The sequence below is a fragment of the Stigmatopora nigra genome, chromosome 2 (genome assembly GCF_051989575.1).
Source record: "Stigmatopora nigra isolate UIUO_SnigA chromosome 2, RoL_Snig_1.1, whole genome shotgun sequence".
In the NCBI taxonomy this organism is placed as follows: Eukaryota; Metazoa; Chordata; class Actinopteri; order Syngnathiformes; family Syngnathidae; genus Stigmatopora; species Stigmatopora nigra.
Genome location: NC_135509.1, coordinates 17701895 through 17720790, shown reverse-complemented (window position 1 = coordinate 17720790; position 18896 = coordinate 17701895). Strand labels below are relative to the sequence as shown.

General features: G+C 36.0%; 1 protein-coding gene and 13 non-coding genes across 15 annotated transcripts in view; all 14 read right to left on the bottom strand.

Moving 5' to 3' along the window:
- Positions 1-18896, bottom strand: part of cpne2 (copine II) — a 42593-nt gene that overhangs the window by 2463 nt on the left and 21234 nt on the right. Inside the window, exons 7-15 of one of the 2 annotated variants that reach the window (XM_077741717.1) lie at positions 18115-18204; positions 17344-17442; positions 14763-14849; positions 14056-14115; positions 6963-7096; positions 6338-6392; positions 4698-4749; positions 3297-3430; positions 2191-2427 (exon numbers count right to left, since the gene is read on the bottom strand). In XM_077741717.1, the coding sequence (XP_077597843.1) occupies positions 2191-2427; positions 3297-3430; positions 4698-4749; positions 6338-6392; positions 6963-7096; positions 14056-14115; positions 14763-14849; positions 17344-17442; positions 18115-18204 (948 nt within the window). The remainder of the gene's footprint in view (positions 1-2190; positions 2428-3296; positions 3431-4697; positions 4750-6337; positions 6393-6962; positions 7097-14055; positions 14116-14762; positions 14850-17343; positions 17443-18114; positions 18205-18896) is intronic. The other variant, XM_077741725.1, reaches the window with a different exon arrangement.
- Positions 8143-8228, bottom strand: trnay-gua (transfer RNA tyrosine (anticodon GUA)). The gene is given in 2 exon segments: positions 8143-8178; positions 8192-8228. It is a non-coding gene; the product is annotated as a tRNA-Tyr (tRNA).
- On the bottom strand, positions 8323-8408 carry trnay-gua (transfer RNA tyrosine (anticodon GUA)). The gene is given in 2 exon segments: positions 8323-8358; positions 8372-8408. It is a non-coding gene; the product is annotated as a tRNA-Tyr (tRNA).
- Positions 8503-8588, bottom strand: trnay-gua (transfer RNA tyrosine (anticodon GUA)). Its single transcript is given in 2 exon segments — positions 8503-8538; positions 8552-8588. It is a non-coding gene; the product is annotated as a tRNA-Tyr (tRNA).
- Positions 8684-8769, bottom strand: trnay-gua (transfer RNA tyrosine (anticodon GUA)). Its single transcript is given in 2 exon segments — positions 8684-8719; positions 8733-8769. It is a non-coding gene; the product is annotated as a tRNA-Tyr (tRNA).
- trnay-gua (transfer RNA tyrosine (anticodon GUA)) lies at positions 8864-8949 on the bottom strand. Its single transcript is given in 2 exon segments — positions 8864-8899; positions 8913-8949. It is a non-coding gene; the product is annotated as a tRNA-Tyr (tRNA).
- Positions 9045-9130, bottom strand: trnay-gua (transfer RNA tyrosine (anticodon GUA)). The gene is given in 2 exon segments: positions 9045-9080; positions 9094-9130. It is a non-coding gene; the product is annotated as a tRNA-Tyr (tRNA).
- Positions 9407-9492, bottom strand: trnay-gua (transfer RNA tyrosine (anticodon GUA)). The gene is given in 2 exon segments: positions 9407-9442; positions 9456-9492. It is a non-coding gene; the product is annotated as a tRNA-Tyr (tRNA).
- On the bottom strand, positions 9588-9673 carry trnay-gua (transfer RNA tyrosine (anticodon GUA)). Its single transcript is given in 2 exon segments — positions 9588-9623; positions 9637-9673. It is a non-coding gene; the product is annotated as a tRNA-Tyr (tRNA).
- On the bottom strand, positions 9768-9853 carry trnay-gua (transfer RNA tyrosine (anticodon GUA)). The gene is given in 2 exon segments: positions 9768-9803; positions 9817-9853. It is a non-coding gene; the product is annotated as a tRNA-Tyr (tRNA).
- On the bottom strand, positions 9948-10033 carry trnay-gua (transfer RNA tyrosine (anticodon GUA)). Its single transcript is given in 2 exon segments — positions 9948-9983; positions 9997-10033. It is a non-coding gene; the product is annotated as a tRNA-Tyr (tRNA).
- trnay-gua (transfer RNA tyrosine (anticodon GUA)) lies at positions 10131-10216 on the bottom strand. The gene is given in 2 exon segments: positions 10131-10166; positions 10180-10216. It is a non-coding gene; the product is annotated as a tRNA-Tyr (tRNA).
- On the bottom strand, positions 10312-10397 carry trnay-gua (transfer RNA tyrosine (anticodon GUA)). The gene is given in 2 exon segments: positions 10312-10347; positions 10361-10397. It is a non-coding gene; the product is annotated as a tRNA-Tyr (tRNA).
- On the bottom strand, positions 10856-10941 carry trnah-gug (transfer RNA histidin (anticodon GUG)). The gene is given in 2 exon segments: positions 10856-10891; positions 10905-10941. It is a non-coding gene; the product is annotated as a tRNA-His (tRNA).

Here is an 18896-nt window from a genome sequence, read left to right as displayed (position 1 = left end):
TAAAATTGTTTAAACAATGTATCTTGCATTAATATAAACTTATACGGTGAATAAAGCACTCACCCAATGCGATAAATTTAGCTATTTTTGTAGTGATTTGTTGGACATTCACTTTCTTACTGCTAGTTTTTTTTAAAAGCTACACATTTTGCTTTATACTTATATTATAATATATGTGCTACACTATTTTGTTACTTGTTATCTTAACTCATTAACTACCATTGGAAGTGATCCTAATTCATTCCATTTCAAGGGGAGAGACGTCCAATCCAATTTGACTGGAGGGCTCGCAATCCAAATGGATTGGACGTCTCACCATCAATGAAAGCTAATGACTTCATACCTAAAATGTGTTAATGAATACAGAAAAAATATATGTATTTTTTACCATATTCCAATTTTCTGTAAAATCACCCTATCAGGGTAGATTTCCAATAAATTCCCATTCGATTTTAGATCGGGGGCACCCCTACTTGTTAGCCATACTGGATGTATATAAAAAGTCCTAAAACAAGTGTTTCTTTTAGTAAGTATATGTTCTCTTGTTGTTCCGACACCTTCCACTGTAACCATAAAATTTTGCCTGGTTACTGTTTGATTTCACCTGTAAAACTGGAGATTAAACATTAGCTACATATAGAAAGAATTTACTAAATATGTTCACATTGATTTTCACTTTAATTTATGTGTTTTACTGTTTATGCCGAGTACACAGTGATATTTGACTTAGGAATGATCCTAGGTATAACACTAAAATGCCTAACTTGCCTAATTCCAGAAAATATTGGCTGTTATCTTTATAACATGTCAAAAAACTAAATTGTGTCTTAACACTTATTTTATTTGCACAGGGGTGCTGATGGTCAAGTTGTTTTTCATCCATTTAAAGTCAAAAAGCACAGCAAAACATGTTTTATACTTTGTTCACAGGAAACAGGAGCTTTAAAAGCCACTAATGAACATTTTAGACAAAATCCCTAGCTGTTTCGTTCCAGTCTTCATCCTGCATGGTAAGCCAACTGACGCTGTGCCCATCTTTTCATCTGGGATACAGGCATACTGTACTGAAAATAACACACTAATTGGAGTCTTGGGCCACCAGTGGGTCGGTTCTTTTCCAAAGATTTAATGACAATATTTAACTAGAATATCGCTCAGTGGAGTACATACTTCCTTCTCAGTTACATAAATGTCAACAAACAGGGGAGGGTGCAACACCTTTGCGGTTGTCCATCTGTCAATTACAGTAATGCCTTGAGATACGACCTTAATGTGTTCTGGAACCCGAGCTCGTGTGTCAAATCACTCCTATCTCAAATATTTTTTTCCAAGATAAAACAACTAAATACAAATTAATCCGTTCCCATCCTCTGAAAAAATCTCCAAAATGAGCCAGCAGAGGCATATGGTCAGTAACAAGCATTCGCTTATGTGTTGATGGAACTCTTAAGCTCCAAAAATACATTCATTCATTTTCTGAGCCGCTTTATCCTCACTAGGGTTGCGGGTGGTGCTGGAGCCTATTCCAGCTGACTTTGGGCTGGATGTGGGGGACACCTTGAGTTGGTGGCTAGCTAATCGCATGGGCACAAGGAGACAAACAACCATTCATGCCCACACTTATACCTAGAGGCAATTTAGAGTGTCCAATCGGCCATCCATGCATGTCTTTGGAATGTTGGAGGAAACCGGAGTACCCGGAGAAAACCCACACAGGCCCAGCGAGAACATGCAAACTCAACACAGGTGGACCGACCTAGAATGGAACCCAGGGCACGATCCATGTGCAAAAGATCATCACTGGCTGATGTCTCGGAGTAAACCAGACTGAAGAGAAAGGTCAATGTTTGAGACTAAATTGTAAGTATTTAAACTGGAGGAAACCCTTGACTTCATTAGATAAGGGAAAGTTTTGAACATTGTGCGTTCGAGGAATAAAGTATCGGCATGTCAAGATTCCCAAAAAGATGAGCTGAATGTTAATCTATCTTCGAAGTTCCAGTGTAAATCGAAAATGACACAACTTGCTTCATCAAGTTTGCATATAAAAACTTTTTTTTTTTTTTACATTTAACTGTAGTCATTGATATAGCCTGTAAACGTTTCACCACTTTTTGTTGCACAGGTCAAATCTCATCCTGAGAAAAGATAGGAAAATCATGTGGTCTTGATGATGACGTAAATACTCACGTTCCGAAAATCTCTGAAGGGAACAAACTGCACAATGTCTCGAACAGCTTCTTCACCTGTGTTGGTCCTCAACACACTGGCATCTCCATCTAAAAACTCCATGGCAGCAAAGTCTGCATTGCCCACTCCGATGATAATGATGGACATGGGCAGCTTGGATGCCTGGACAATAGAATGACGTGTCTCATCCATGTCACTGATGACGCCGTCTGTTATTATGAGGAGAGTGAAATATTGCTGCAAGAAAAAGTAGGAAAATTTAAGATAAAAAGTGAAAGAGTATCGCCAAATTTGACTTTTCGTTTGAGTTGTTCACCACCCACGCAACCTTTGTCTACGGAATTTGAATGAATGTGGCCACCTTTTTACCTATTAAAATGTAGATTAAAGCAACATTAATGTTTTATATTAAATATAAACTACGCTAAATGCAATAGAGGTGATCTAGTATATATTTAACCAGCCCCCCAACTTGCCATATAATTGACCACAGGGAAAGAGCTTTTACCTCCTCCATATGTTGAAAAAATTGAAGTACAAATAAAATAAACTCTTTTTTTGCCTCAAACTACCATGATGCAATGCAAGAATTGTAATAATGACATAATAGAACATCCTCCTTTCCTGTACATATGATCACCCGAATGCACATGAAACACTAAGCACTGAAGATAAGACAATTTTCTAATCAAACCAATAGTTTTTTTTCGTTTTCGAGGGAATCTCTCATTTTGAATTTAATACTACGTGCAATTCACACACATTTTAATAAGTTGTGTCAGGGCCATTTCTACCACTGAAATCACCTTTCCCCTTAACAGCACTCAATAGCTGCCTGAAGAACAGAAAAATTTAGCATCTTTGTAGGTATAATTCTGAAGAAAATATTCATAAATTGGATTTTTTTTAACTTAAATATTTTATTTTATATGTAGCTTTCAGTCTCCTGCAATTGGTTTGTAGCCACTTCTATTGTAAATAAAATATTGAAATTTGCCATCATTGCATTGTTGTTTTACCACAAGTTGTAAAGTGACCAAAATCTTTTTGAATTTGTTTTTAAACCCATTAATTGTGAACCCATGCTTGCTTCTGTTGTCACTTACCGCCGCTTTTTCTTGTTGAAGGGCCTGGGAGGCAAAACGGGCTACATGATTAATGATTGGAGCAAAGTTTGTTGGCCCGTAAAAACGGATGTGGGGTAGACAGGCAGAGTAAGCTTGCGCAATACCCTCCACACCTAGTGAAAAGTAACAATAAAACATTTGCATTAATGTTCTACATTGGTACATTGAAGTGAGATAATATACAATTAGGGCTTAAAGCATTTGGAAAAGTATGTACCTTTTGGATTATTTCAATTTAAAGGTAACCTTCCATGAAATAAAATTTTCCTTTCTCTATTTTATGCCCAAGATGCATTTGTCATTTTTGTTGTTTTGTTGATGACAATGGCAAGTTTTGCAAGTCAAACAACCCTGTAATGGGTATATTACTATAATAGAATTATGGACGTAAGCACCGGCATATGGCCATATCAGTGTGAAGACTTTAAATGTTACAGTCAAAATTGAGCCAATTAATCCCATACTTACAAGAATCCAGTTGTTTTCAGAGGCAAGCAAAAATGTTATTTTTACTGTATTTACAAGTACCAACACTTGTATTGGGGGGCCCGGTGAGTGGTTAGCGCGCCAGCCTCACAGCTTTGGGGTTCTAGCTTCAAATTTAGGTCATGTCCATCTTTGAGGAGTTTGCATGTTCTGGGCTTGCGTGGGTTTCCGGTTTCCTCCCAAACTCCAAAGACATGTATGAGAGGCTGATTAGACACTCTATATTGCCCTAGGTATGGGTGTGAGTGTGGATGGTTGTCTGTCTCCTTTTGCCCTGCGATTGGCTGGCCACCGATTCAGGGTGTCCCCCGCCTCTGGCCCGGAGTCAGTTGGAATAGGCTCCAGTACCCTCCATGACCCAAATGAGGATAAAGCGGTTCAGAAAATGAGATGAGACACTTATATTGATTGGTAAAAAGAGTTGAGGAGTAACCATTTTTGATTTTCTTAATCAATAACAGCTAGTACTTGTTTCAGACCGATTGTTGTTTTTAGTTACTAACTGCACTGGACATGCACTTATACACAGCTGAAATTACTAATGGAACACTCATTTTAGTCTTTAGAGTGGTTTAACACGCCAACTCGTATCATCATATATATTATATAGAATGAGAAACCCATTTGCCGAACAAAAATTCAGAAATGTAAGCCACTTTGTTATATGTGCCACAAGTTTCAAATGAAGTGTAAAAAGTAGTGGTTTATAGTAAAAAAATGAGGGTACTGATTTTTGGACAATGTCAAATACAGGAAGTGTATTTTCAAGGACAAACATTTCTTAATATATAGAGGGTACTTGTTTCAAATGTTATTATTGGTTGATATCGTTCGTATCCGTTTACTGAAATGGTTATAGAATCCAAGATTTTAGATCTCCACAGCATTACATACCTGAGCAAAAAGGATTTGTGGGGTTAAAGTTGATTGCAAATTCATGTGACACCTGAAAAGACAAGGAAATATTCAGATTTGCTTTGCTATTTACTGTAAGCCTTCAAAATTGTTTGTCTTGAAAATTTGTTCTCCAATTTACATCTTGTATCACTTCCATATTGTCTGTGTGCCTGTGTGATCTTCTCTCTTTTGTACTTTTCATCAACACACTACCATGGCAACACAGATGGGTTGACAATTGCACAATAAATTGGAATATGGTGTTTGCACATTACCATAAACCACTTTAATTCAGTACAGTAATACCTTGACATAGGAGTGCCCCAACATACGAGCAATTTGAGATACGAGTAAAATTCCGAGCAAATATTTGCCTTGAGATAGGAGCATACGAGACAGCCAGGTGGCCAAGACGTGAGAGGCTACTCATGATTACAGCGTTTTGTGTTTCTCGATGCATCTCTTTAATGTAAAGATATATACGAGCACTGGGCGCATCGTTGCCTTTTTTTGGTGTTTTTTTTTGCGTCAGTGCAAAATTAAGGGAAAAAAATGGGTCCTAAGCAAACAGGTGCAATGAAGGTTAGTGCGAAGAATGACAATCGATATTAAGCACGAAATAATTGAAAAACATGAGTAGGGTACACGTGATGGAGCAGGCTCGCCAATACGAGAAGAGTACCCGGTCAAAGTTGGCAAGGGGTCGTGCGTTATCTTATTGTGAGGACATTTGTGTCCTTCATTTTCATAATATTTTGAAGGGGAGACAAAAGCGAAAAATCCAAGATAGGTTCCCTCCGAAGAGGAAAGTGGAGGTGAGGCAAAAAGAGTCTGAGCCCCTAAAGAAGAAAAGACTCTCTCTCTAGTTTTTATGGGAAACGTTGATTTGAGATATGAATAAATCAACATACGAGCTCGTTGCATTGAGCTTTGAGCTCTAATCTCAAGGTATTACTGTAGTCTTATTCACAATGTTTAAAACAACCTTATAAATGACAAGGGGTTGCACATAATGTTTTTTTCATCAGTTACTGGTTACCAGAGAGTGGGTAATACACACCCCGTGGTTTTAATAAGTAAAGTATTTCTCACAATCTTGTTCTTCAGTTCCCAAAGTTGAAATTCACTCCATGTTGCTAATAACACACGGTATTGCCATGCTATACCGCTCATATTTGACAAATAAAGTATGCCTGTAATTATTTGAGCCTTTATAAAGCACCCCTCAATTATCTGCCGGATATGGACGTGACTGGCACATATTGCAATCCTTTTGAGAGCTCTCATTATCCTCAAACCAGAGCACATCTTGGAACAGCTTTTTAAAAATAGCAAAAAGAGTTTTTTGGCTGCATATGAGTTTGTTGCTTCCGCCCAAAGACGTTGCTTTCAGTGTCATTTCATTGTTGCTTTGACTTTTTCCACATCTGGTTCTTCAGTGTGCTTTACATGTTGGGATGAGTAGTTCCATAGATGAAGCTGCATCTTAAGGGTTTTTTTTTGGGTGGCATGCAAATCTATGTAATTATGTACACCCTTGTATATATATATATATATATATATATATATATATATATATATATATATATATATATATATATATATATATAGAAAACACAATAAGTATGCACATTTACCTTCCAGTCTGGAGGGAGTTGGGCTCCAAATCCAAGAGCAGGAAACATTTTGTCGCTAAGGGTGGAAAAAAAGAGTGAATATCTACATAGATATTTATAGAAACATGATACTAACAAACTGTTGCCTAATCAAACTCGGTACCAGATGGATTTTAAGCAAACATTTACTCGATTCGGCTGTTGGTGGTGCGAGTGGTTAGTGAGTCGCCCTCACACCTATGGGGTCCTGGGTTAAAATCCAGGTCACGTCTACCTGTGTGGAGTTTGCATGTTCTTCCCGGGCCTACGTGGGTTTTTTCCGGGTACTTTGGTTTCCTCCCACATTCCAAAACATGCATGGTAGGCTGATTGGACACTCTAAATTGTCGCTAGGTATGAGTGTGAGTATGAATGGGTGTTTGTCTCCTTGTGCCCTGCCATCGGATGGGCACTGCCTCTGGCCCGGAGTCAGCTGGGATAGGCTTCAGCACCCCCGCGACCCAAATGAGGATAAAGTGGTTTAGAAAATGAAATGAGATAAGATTCATTCAATTCAACGAATGTGTTCAGTGTTGAAATTGATTTTGGTCATCACAAAACAATACAAGGCACATTTATAATGTAGCTGTTCTCATTAAATACTCACGTGTCATAGTCCTGTATGATTTGTCCAACAGCTAAAATAGCAGAAAGATACTCATTGCTTCCCAATGGGTTAATGTAATGGAGGGAAGATGGCTCTCTAGGGCTGCCATTGGATGCTGTGAAATCTATACCAACCTATGAAAAGAAAAGTATTTTATTTAAGTCTACACAACTAGGAATTGATCTTGGACACAATTTGGTGTGACCTTAATGTGCTAACCATAAAAGGTGGAGATACACACTCCAGCAAAAATATCTAAATTCATGAATGTTCATGTCTATCCTCTGTAAGAAGCCTGATGATGTCATGCAATGAACTGATTCCGTGCTATTTTACTTTATTTACCCTGGAATGACAGATATAAATTGGCTGAGTGGAAAACTAACCTTAGCAATAATTAAAATAATGCTCAGTAGTTTTGTGCAAACATTTCAGCTAAAAAGACATATGACGTTTCTCTGACTGTCACGTGTTACAATAGCCCTGACACCGCAAGGGCACATTTCCAACACACACTGTACCAGTGACAATGTGCTAACATATATCACAAGTGAATTCAAGGAAACACACACACACATATACACACTTTCAACATAGGCACCTAAACAAAACATGAGAGGCAGTGGGAGTTTTTCTTCAAGCATCCAGTAACCATTTCTGCACTGTTAGAACGGCTTACCACAATTCCTAATATCATAGTGGCCAGTCTAAAAGATGATATATCAATTATATTTGCTTTTGTTCTCCTGGTTCCTACACAGTTCCATTCACTAAATGACTAACACATGCATTGGAATGGGTACATGTACAAAAAGGCATCTCGAGACACTGCAAGGATTAACAGTTAAACAGTCAGGATTGGGGTGTCGATTCCCTAATGCTCGCTGGGGATTTGCATTAATTAAGGCTGGAATAGTAGTTGATGACAAAGATAAAAATGTATTTTTTTTTTCAAAATACTACAGTCCAATTTTGGCCATTAAGATTATACAGCAGTCGAAACACAAAAATCAGTCCTTCGAGCCGGAATGGAACAAGGATATCAGTCTTTAACCTACAGTCCTCCGCTCCACCAACTGAGCTATCGAAGGTGACAATTAGTGTTCTTTTTCTTTTTTTCAAAAACTACAGTCCAATTTCGGCCATTAAGATTATACAGCAGTCGAAACACAAAAATCATTCCTTCGAGCCGGAATTGAACCAGCAGCCTAAGGATATCCATCTACAACCTACAGTCCTCCGCTCTACCAACTGAGCTATCGAAGGAGACAATGGTGTCTTTTTTCTTGTTTTTTTTTCAAAATACTACAGTCCGATTTTGGCAATTAAGATTATACAGCAGTCGAAACACAAAAACCAGTCCTTCGAGCCGGAATTGAACCAGCGGCCTAAGGATATCCAACTTCAACCTACAGTCCTTCGCTCTACCAACTGAGCTATCGAAGGTGACAAACAGTGTTTTTTTTTTGTTTTTTTTTCAAAATACTACAGTCCAATTTTGGCAATTAAGATTATACAGCAGTCGAAACACAAAAAGCAGTCCATCGAGCTGGAATTGAACCAGCGGCCTAAGGATATCCAACTTCAATCTACAGTCCTCCGCTCTACCAACTGAGCTATCGAAGGTGACAAATGGAGTCTTTTTTTTGTTTTTTTTTTCAAAATACTACAGTCCGATTTTAGCAATTAAGATTATACAGCAGTCGAAACACAAAAAGCAGTCCTTCGAGCCGGAATTAAACCAGCGGCCTAAGGATATCCAGCTTCGACCTACAGTCCTCCGCTCTACCAACTGAGCTATCGAAGGTGACAAATGGTGTTTTTTTCTTGTTTTTTTTTCAAAATACTACAGTCCGATTTTGGCAATTAAGATTATACAGCAGTCGAAACACAAAAAGCAGTCCTTCGAGCCGGAATTGAACCAGCGGCCTAAGGATATCCAACTTCAACCTACAGTCCTCCGCTCTACCAACTGAGCTATCGAAGGTGACAAATGGTATTTTTTTTGTTTGTTTTTTTTCAAAATACTACAGTCCAATTTTGGCAATTAAGATTATACAGCAGTCGAAACACAAAAAGCAGTCCTTCGAGCCGGAATTGAACCAGCGGCCTAAGGATATCCAAGTTCAACCTACAGTCCTCCGCTCTACCAACTGAGCTATCGAAGGTGACAAATGATAATCTTTTTTCTTGTTATTTTTTCAAAATACTACAGTCCAATTTTGACCATTAAGATTATACAGCAGTCGAAACACAAAAATCAGTCCTTCGAACCGGAATTGAACCAGCGGCCTAAGGATATCCAGCTTTGACCTACAGTCCTCCGCTCTACTAACTGAGCTAACAAAGGTGACAAATGGTGTTTTTTTCTTGTTTTTTTTTCAAAATACTACAGTCCGATTTTGGCAATTAAGATTATACAGCAGTCGAAACACAAAAAGCAGTCCTTCGAGCCGGAATTGAACCAGCGGCCTAAGGATATCCAAGTTCAATCTACAGTCCTCCGCTCTACCAACTGAGCTATCGAAGGTGACAAATGGTAATTTTTTTCTTGTTTTTTTTTCAAAATACTACAGTCCAATTTTGGCCATTAAGATTATACAGCAGTCGAAACACAAAATTCAGTCCTTCGAGCCGGAATTGAACCAGCGGCCTAAGGATATCCAGCTTCAACCTACAGTCCTCCGCTCTACCAACTGAGCTATCGAAGGTGACAAATGGTGTTTTTTTCTTGTTTTTTTTTCAAAATACTACAGTCCGATTTTGGCAATTAAGATTATACAGCAGTCGAAACACAAGAAGCAGTCCTTCGAGCCGGAATTGAACCAGCGGCCTAAGGATATCCAACTTCAACCTACAGTCCTCCGCTCTACCAACTGAGCTATCGAAGGTGACAAATGGTGTTTTTTTCTTGTTTTTTTTTCAAAATACTACAGTCCGATTTTGGCAATTAAGATTATACAGCAGTCGAAACACAAGAAGCAGTCCTTCGAGCCGGAATTGAACCAGCGGCCTAAGGATATCCAACTTCAACCTACAGTCCTCCGCTCTACCAACTGAGCTATCGAAGGTGACAAATGGTGTTTTTTTGTTTTGTTTTGGTTTTCAAAATACTACAGTCCAATTTTGGCAATTAAGATTATACAGCAGTCAAAACACAAAAAGCAGTCCTTCGAGCCGGAATTGAACCAGCGGCCTAAGGATATCCAACTTCAACCTACAGTCCTCCACTCTACCAACTGAGCTATCGAAGGTGACCAATGATGTATTTTTTGTTTTTTTTTTTTCAACATACTACAGTCCAATTTTGGCAATTAAGATTATACAAGAGTCGAAACACAAAAGGCAGTCCTTCGAGCCGGAATTGAACCAGCGGCCTAAGGATATCCAGCTTCGACCTACAGTCCTCCGTTCTACCAACTGAGCTATCAAAGGTGACAAATGGTGTTTTTTTCTTGTTTTTTTTTCAAGATACTACAGTCCAATTTTGGCCACTAAGAATATACAACAGTCGGAACACAAAAAGCAGTCCTTCGAGCGGGAATTGAACCAGCTGTCTAAGGATATCCATCTTTGACCAACAGTCCTCCGCTCTACCAACTGAGCTATCGAAGGTGACAGTCAGCAACACGGTTACTTATTTATATATTTATTCATGTATTTATTTATTGACTTACCATTAACTCCCAATTTGTGTACAATGCCTTTCCTATTCCTGCATCCCCACCCTCTTCCTACTGCAAAAAAGAAATTTCCCGAATACGGGATGACTAAAGTTATCCAATCCAATCCAATACAATTAGTGTTTTTTTCTTCTTCTTTTCCTTTTTTCAAAAAACTACAGTCCAATTTTGGACATTAAAATTATACAATAGTCGAAACACAAAAATCAGTCCATCGAGCCGGAATTGAACCAGCAGTCTAAGGATATCCATCTTTAATCCACAGTCCTCCGCTCTTCCAACTGAGCTATCGAAGGTGAGGCGGGATGTCGACTCCTCTAATGCTCTCTGGGGATTTGCATTAATTAAGGCTGGAATAGTAGTTGATGACATAGATAAAAAATGCTGAATACACTTTTTGCCAACAAATTAAATTTAAGATTTTTGACAGCAACTAATCACAGGTATACTCTTTGCATGTGCAATAACGACCATCAATGGCAGCATCCAGTGAACCACAGGAGTGCGTGCAATCGCCCAAAAACACGGGTTCATTTCACTCACCTACAAAATGTGCAAACTGGAATTAGACTGGTAAAGGATCACATCCACTATGCAAGAACATCTGAAGAGAAGACACCCAGGAATCCTGGAAGCGGATTATAAGACTCACCCCGGTAAATTGGCTCGTGCAGTGCTTGATGGTACCAGAAGCAGACTTGTCAAGGCTTATAACATTCGATCATTCATTTTCTGTACAGGTTATCCTCACAAGGGCCACAGATTGCATGTTTTGGGGATGTGCGAAGAAACAGGAGTACCTGGGGAAAAACCTGCGCAAGCTCGAGGAGAACATGCAAACTTCACACACCAACCACTAACCATTCTTCCACCGGGCTGCTGCACCTTACATTTGGATCAATATTGGTTAACCACCTTATAAAATTCCCTATCGCACAGTTCCATCTAGTTGATATATAACACCAGTACGCGAATTGCAACTGCTACATCTCAATTTAGTGGATCTATAACACAACCCCCTACAATTACATTTCAATCGAGTGGATCTTTATCACAACCCAATACTGCTACTTCCGCTCCATATAGCAGCTGTATAACCCCGCTATCACTGCGACTACAACTTCACCTAGTGTATGGGTAACAGTGTCTAGTACATCTATAGCTCCAACCAGTAGATGTATAACACAATCCCCTACGACTACCACCAGTACACATACCACCACCACCAGTACTACAACTGCATCTTATACGTATATGAAACAAGTTTTTTAAGATCTATTATTCATTGAAGGTGCCTCTTATACTCCGGACTGTCTTAGAATGCGGAAAATAAGGTTCACTCGTTAATCTTATAAATGGCAAGGTGGTTAACGAAGAAACAACATCCCCAGCAGAGCTTAAAGAAATATGATTTGTCAATATGAACTATATTGTAGAGAGAACTTGGGGTGCTTTTATCAAGTTTACATTTTAGGGGAATGAGAAGTTACTGATTAAATTAACATTGAGAAAGTACCTACTTTAACAATGTATTTTAATACATACACAAACCACATTTAAGAGTACCAACAAATACATGCTAATAAATAATCTTGTCAAAATCTTTGTTCTTCACTCATCCCTTACTGCTTTAGCAACTTAATTACCTACAAGTAGTCTATTCGTCTCCTCTTGACTCAAAATATCTCTTGAATGATATGTCAGTAGTTTTCAAAGTGTGGTACAAATACCACCAGTGATACATGGAGTTCCTCCCATGGTATGCGAAAGATTGTCAATGAAGTGTTTCAAAGATCTTTTGTACATCTATTAAGTACAGAACAATACAGAACTGTTTCTCCCTAATTTTTTGGAACCGTTTTTCAACGGAAAATCACTCACCTCTATCCTTAATAGTAATCCTAAATACAATGAGATTTCTTTTCAAAATGTGTACACAGTGTTCATCCTCAATCTATTCTTTAGAAAAAATAAAATAAGACATGATTGCCTTTTTCCCAAACATTTTGGCCTACTACAACAAATTATGTTAATGTCAGCCCTTATTGTGGCACAAGACAAGTATTCTTTTAGGTAATACTTGCTTTAAACTGTTTGAGAACTGTTGCCCTAAATCAGGGGTAGGGAACCTATGGCTCGGGAGTCACATATGGCTCTTTTGATGGGTGCGTATGGCTCTCCACTAACCTCTGAGGTAAACTATGGAAACTGCTGGTGAGAAAGTGCAGGAATAAGAGTGTTACGTTGGTATTATGGCGTTGACACTACCCCCAGCGCCTTATAATATATATTTTTTTCATTAATTTTTTTTGTATGGATTTTCTCATTGATACTCATTGATTAGCAACAACGTCACAATGTTGTCAAAATAATTCAGAGATTTTTTGTACATTAAAAGTTGTAAAGTGTCTAAATAAGGCACGCATTTTCATGTATGTTGACTTTTAAATTCTGAGCATGGCTCTCAAGGATTAACATTTAAAAAATATGAATTGTTTATGGCTCTTTCCATCAAGAAGGTTCCCGACACCTGCCCTAAATGAAACGAAATACAAGATATGAATAAGTACTTCTTTAACAATCAGCACATCCTCAGTAGCAAATCTGTGTGTTCGGAATGTTACCAAGAAATGTTTCTGTTCGCTTAAACCACACAGCACCGAGTGGAAGAGAGAGTTTTCCTTCTTGGAGATTAGGATTAGAGTCATTCTAAATCTGATTCAACATCACAGAAGAGCTCAATCTGCTTGTGTACGACTATATGTCACTTTGTACAAATTTTTGACATCTGTACATATATTTGGTGCATACTGTATTATGATTTAATAAGATTCAGCAAGTATGAATCAGTGTGGTTTTGCATGAGACACTTGAGTATACTGATCGTATATGAACATTCCATTTAATAAACATCCACTTCGCAGTTAAGAACTGTGATTGAATGCCTGTTTTGGGATTTTTTTTTCTTTTAATGTGATTCTCTGCAGAAGCAGGACTTGTTAATTGCTTCTAGTCTATTAGGAGAGAGGATATGTGCTGAAATAAAAATAGATTATACTCACTGGTGTATGTTAAAAGTTCTTTTTAGTAGAGTAAGAGACACATGTACAAACAGATTCTGTGCAACCCTTAAAAAGTAGCAAATCTAAGACCTTAACATTTTAGAATGGACGGTAAAATTCAAGAGTTTCTGTTCTTCAACTGATTTCAACCTAAAGCTACAACAACCTGGCCCCTTTATACTCATAATATTCCATTTTTTAGTCTCCTAGTTCAATACTACATGCTTCCATTGATAAATCTGAAAATAATGTGGTGTACTCTATCCTGCATCTCTGTATGGACAGTAACTTTCGATCTGATGGATGGCACACAATACATAGAAATGATATCAAACCTATCATACTTACGGTAAACATTAGCTGGCAACCTCCAAGTATATAATCCAAGAATGTGTAGTCCCTTGTAATCTGGAGAGAGATGAGTCAAATAGTAACATTAGCACTACTATTATTACATACATTTCCAAAAGAATTCAATGAAAAAAAGGATTGTCCTTGCTATATATACATTCTATTCTAATATTACAAACCAGCCATGTTTCTCTGACTCAAAACCATTAGTTCCTGCCTAAAGAACTTGCAGCATTTCTGAGTAAATGACTCACTTGCCTGAAATGTTATACAGTATTCTTCACACAATTATACTCTTTTAAGGTCACAGAAATGCCATTTTGGTTATGGAATATTGATACTTATGTGTAGACATTTTTCCAAATTTTTCTTACTCTTATGTTGACAAACTCATCCTACCCTCTGCTACTGAACCCTTTTGGGGATGTTCCTATTATACCGAGTCATGTAACTTCATATTTCTAATAATCTTTTCACCTGTCGAATGTTGCAAACAGGTGTCCTATTTTAACAATCATGAACATTCATCATATTGTTAACATAACACGAGGACTAGTAATTTGTCATTTTATAAAAAGTGTAGATTTTGAACGCTCAGTTAATACATTTGAACTTGGGTTGATCAGCAAATAGTATTTAATGTCTAATAGAATTTCCTGAGGATTTTTTGAAAGAATGAAATATCAGACACCAATTATCCTTACCTTACATGATTTGAGGATAATAACTCCAGAATTTTTATAATTCTTCTTTTTCTTTTGTTTCTTTGGGTTGATGCATTCAAATTCCACCTGGGAAAGATTTAAAGACAAAGCAAAAATGATAGAAGGTGAATGGAGGAGCAGAATTTAACAGCTTTTCCTGTAATTGTTTTGACAGTTTTTTTTACAAGACATTAAGAAATAAACACAAAATCCTTGCAGGAAGTCAACAAACCATAAGTAGGAGGTAGTTAATGCCTTGTTATGTGACTCCAAGTTTCAGTTAAAAAAACACCTCTTATTCTTCCCCATCCCCCATTGAGTCTGTCTTTTCTTGTAAGCTCTTTAATTTATACAAACACCATTGGCACATGTGAACAGGCTCAGTAGGAGAACAAGTCATGTGGTTGCTTTGTCGCACACACTCATATACACAAACAATGACGCATGCTCACAAGTGAATAGTGAAATATCAATTTTCTGCACAATGCATCACAGACAAAGAAAACACAAATAGAAAGTTAAATTTAAACAGTATTTAGTGTTCGCACACACTTTTACCACCATCATGAGCAGAATAAATGGAGCTATTACTATATATATATATATATATATATATATATATATATATATATATATATATATATATATATATATATATATATATATATATATATATATATATATATATATATATATATATATATATATATATATATATATATATATATATATATATATATATATATATATATATATATATATATATATATATATATATATATATATATATAAGTCCATGTAGATTCTGCTGCCTGTTTTGCATATTATCGATTCGGCCATGCTATCTCCTGCTAATTGTTTTATCTCTTATCCATTTTTAAACGAAGGCTCTCCATCTCGTTATGAACGTCACTGCACAGCACAGCTCGGAAATTATGGTTATCCTTTGGAAGACTTGAAATTCTTTATACCAGAGGTCTCCAAACCCGTCCTCGAGGGCCACTGTGGGGGCAGGTTTTGGTTCCAACCAGTCCAACACAAACAGTTTAACGTAACGCAACCTGAACGCTCAGTGCTCGATGATACCATTGCGCAAGGGAGATGCGGCGAGAAAGACAGTGAGCTCTTATCATAAGCACCCTCTCGAGGACTCAGCCATCAGGCTGTCTCGTATGCTTGTATCTTAAATTCGTCTCGTATCTCAAGGCAAATATTTGCTCCGAATTTTCTTCATATCACAAATTTCTCGTATGTCAAGGTATAACTGTATAGCTGTGAATGGCTCATCTGAGAATCTGATATGGTTTTCTTTAAAATATGAAAAATAAAAGCTGAGTAATTGTATCAGGTACCATACTGTCAACATTTTTTAATTGAATGCCTCCACACAGGTCCACTTCATGCCTCACTAGCTAGAGGCAGTCAGCCCGTGCAATCCAAACAGAAGGCAACCTCAGAGACTTTATGCACATGCTTCATGCAATGGAGTAAAAATGTGATAACAAAAGATGGACAAAAACACAAACATTGAGACAGATGGTTGGAAGTCTTTGTTATGATGTGCAGTGTGAAATAGCTGGCTGAACATGTGAAATGTTGTGAAACTGGAATCATTTTAATGAGTGTCCTTGTGTCTTTCACTGAAGACACGAAGCAACTCTAGACCTACTGGTTTCCTTTGACTACTTTAATAACAAATCTGTAGTAGAGGTAAGATAAGTAAAGATCTCTGCTTGTTTTGTTTTGAAACTGTAGATGAGCCTCTCAGGTAAAATTATATGATATATAGGTCTGTGCTCATGCCAATTTGTTACTTTCCATAAGCTGACAATTGCTGGCCAATTTTGACTACTAAAACAAGATGTACACTGAAATATATATATATATATATATATATATATATATATATATATATATATATATATATATATATATATATATATATATATATATATATATATATATATATATATATATATATATATATATATATATATATATATATATATATATATATATATATATATATATATATATATATATATATATATATATATATATATATATATATATATATATATATATATATATATATATATATATATATATATATATATATATATATATATATATATATATATATATATATATATATATATATATATATATATATATATATATATATATATATATATATATATATATATATATATATATATATATATATATATATATATATATATATATATATATATATATATATATATATATATATATATATATATATATATATATATATATATATATATATAGATATAGATATATATATATATATATATATATATATATATATATATATATATATATATATATATATATATATATATATATATAACAAATTTAAAACATGGACCAAATAGTTTGAAAATGGGCATTATTGACATAACATATTTATTAAAATACCGAATGGGAAGCAAAACATTTTTTCAGATGAGAATTTTCTGTACATCGTTTTACAGATACACTTTTTAAAAGTTGGTAACCCCAAAAAGTAAAATTAAATGAAAAACCTGGGAATTACCTCGACTGAGTTCTGAGCCTCATTCATCTTGTCCACAGTGGTTTGGAATTCTCCAATGAAGTCATGCCCGCCATCATTATCATAGTCATAACACAATACCTGTTATTGTGTAGAACAAATACATTGCGTTTTAATAAATTTAACTTTATATGGAAATTAACCTCAAATGCAGATTTGCTAATTGTGTTGTGAGCCAAAGACATGAAGTCTGGTAAGCATTCTAAATTCAATTACCGTATTCTCCGGACTATACGTTGCATTTTTTTTGTAATAGTATGGCAAGGTGTGCCATTTATGTGTGCACTTATTCACACATTATTTGATTTTACATGTTATTTTTACAATGAACTCCCAAGAAAGCGATCTAAGCCTGTGTTGATAATTTTAACATTGGCAGTGGGTGTTCTTTTGGCTTGTCCCCTCAGACATTGCCACGGCGAGCCTGAAGAATCCCCTGTCATTTAGAAAAATAACTGAGGCTTACCCCTCCCAAAAAATTAATTATTTATTTTTGTAAAAAAAATTATATTCAGCATGTTGTTGCCACTATTCTTTTTTTTTTAAAGGTCTTTCAAGATGACAAAGCAAAAGAAGAAAGTACAAAGCAAATCAAAGTAAATGTCTATTCTTTGTTTTGGATCTTATCAAATAAAATTCATCAAAAAATGTGACATACTCCAATGCGACTTATAGTCCGAAAAATACACTGCTGTATTTTAAATTTCGTGATTTAAACTGTCAAGCTTTAGTTTTATAAAATGTAAGACTGACCTTAATGTTTCTTTCCACATCTCCATTGCAGAGAGAAACAAGAGGTACAGTAAACTGTTTCCATGAGGGATCTAAAGTGTTCTTTATGACCTATAGTCAGAAAATAAACAGGCACCAGATAATTTGTTAAGTCAAACAACATTAGATGAAATCATGATAGCAGACTACCCATTGCAGAAACAATACAGAGAGCCAGTTTTGCAATTAGCTTCCTCAATCGTACACCTCTCTAGGTTCTGAATTGATGTTTTTCTTTAGAGTAAGAGTATTTGTGTGTTCTTGTGGACTGATGGTGTTGTTGACTGGCCATTTTACCTCAAAGCCATCATAGACGCAGTAATTTTATTTTATCTCTGATCTAATTTGCCTAATTTTGCTACTGAAGCTTTTTCTGATAGACATGTCAACCATTTTTTTTGCTACTCTATCAAACTTTGGTACCGCTGTTTTCCTATAGCTGTGTCCATTACACTTCTGAACATATAATTGCATTAACTTTACCAAGTGAATAGATATTCTTTCCACTGGACTCTATAAAATAATGCTTCCAGTACTAAATGCATTTAAAAAACAAATCAATGATAATCGACTCATTACCACCTGTGACAATAATCCTGGCTACTTTGGATTCATTTTTAATTGTTACTTTTTAGTGGGATCATATTTGATGGTTCCACTGTGCCCTATCAAATACATTGTTTATTTTACTCACCGAACTTTAAGATCTTCTAAACAAAATGAACTAAAAATTATAGGCATTACAGAAATTACATGCATTCACA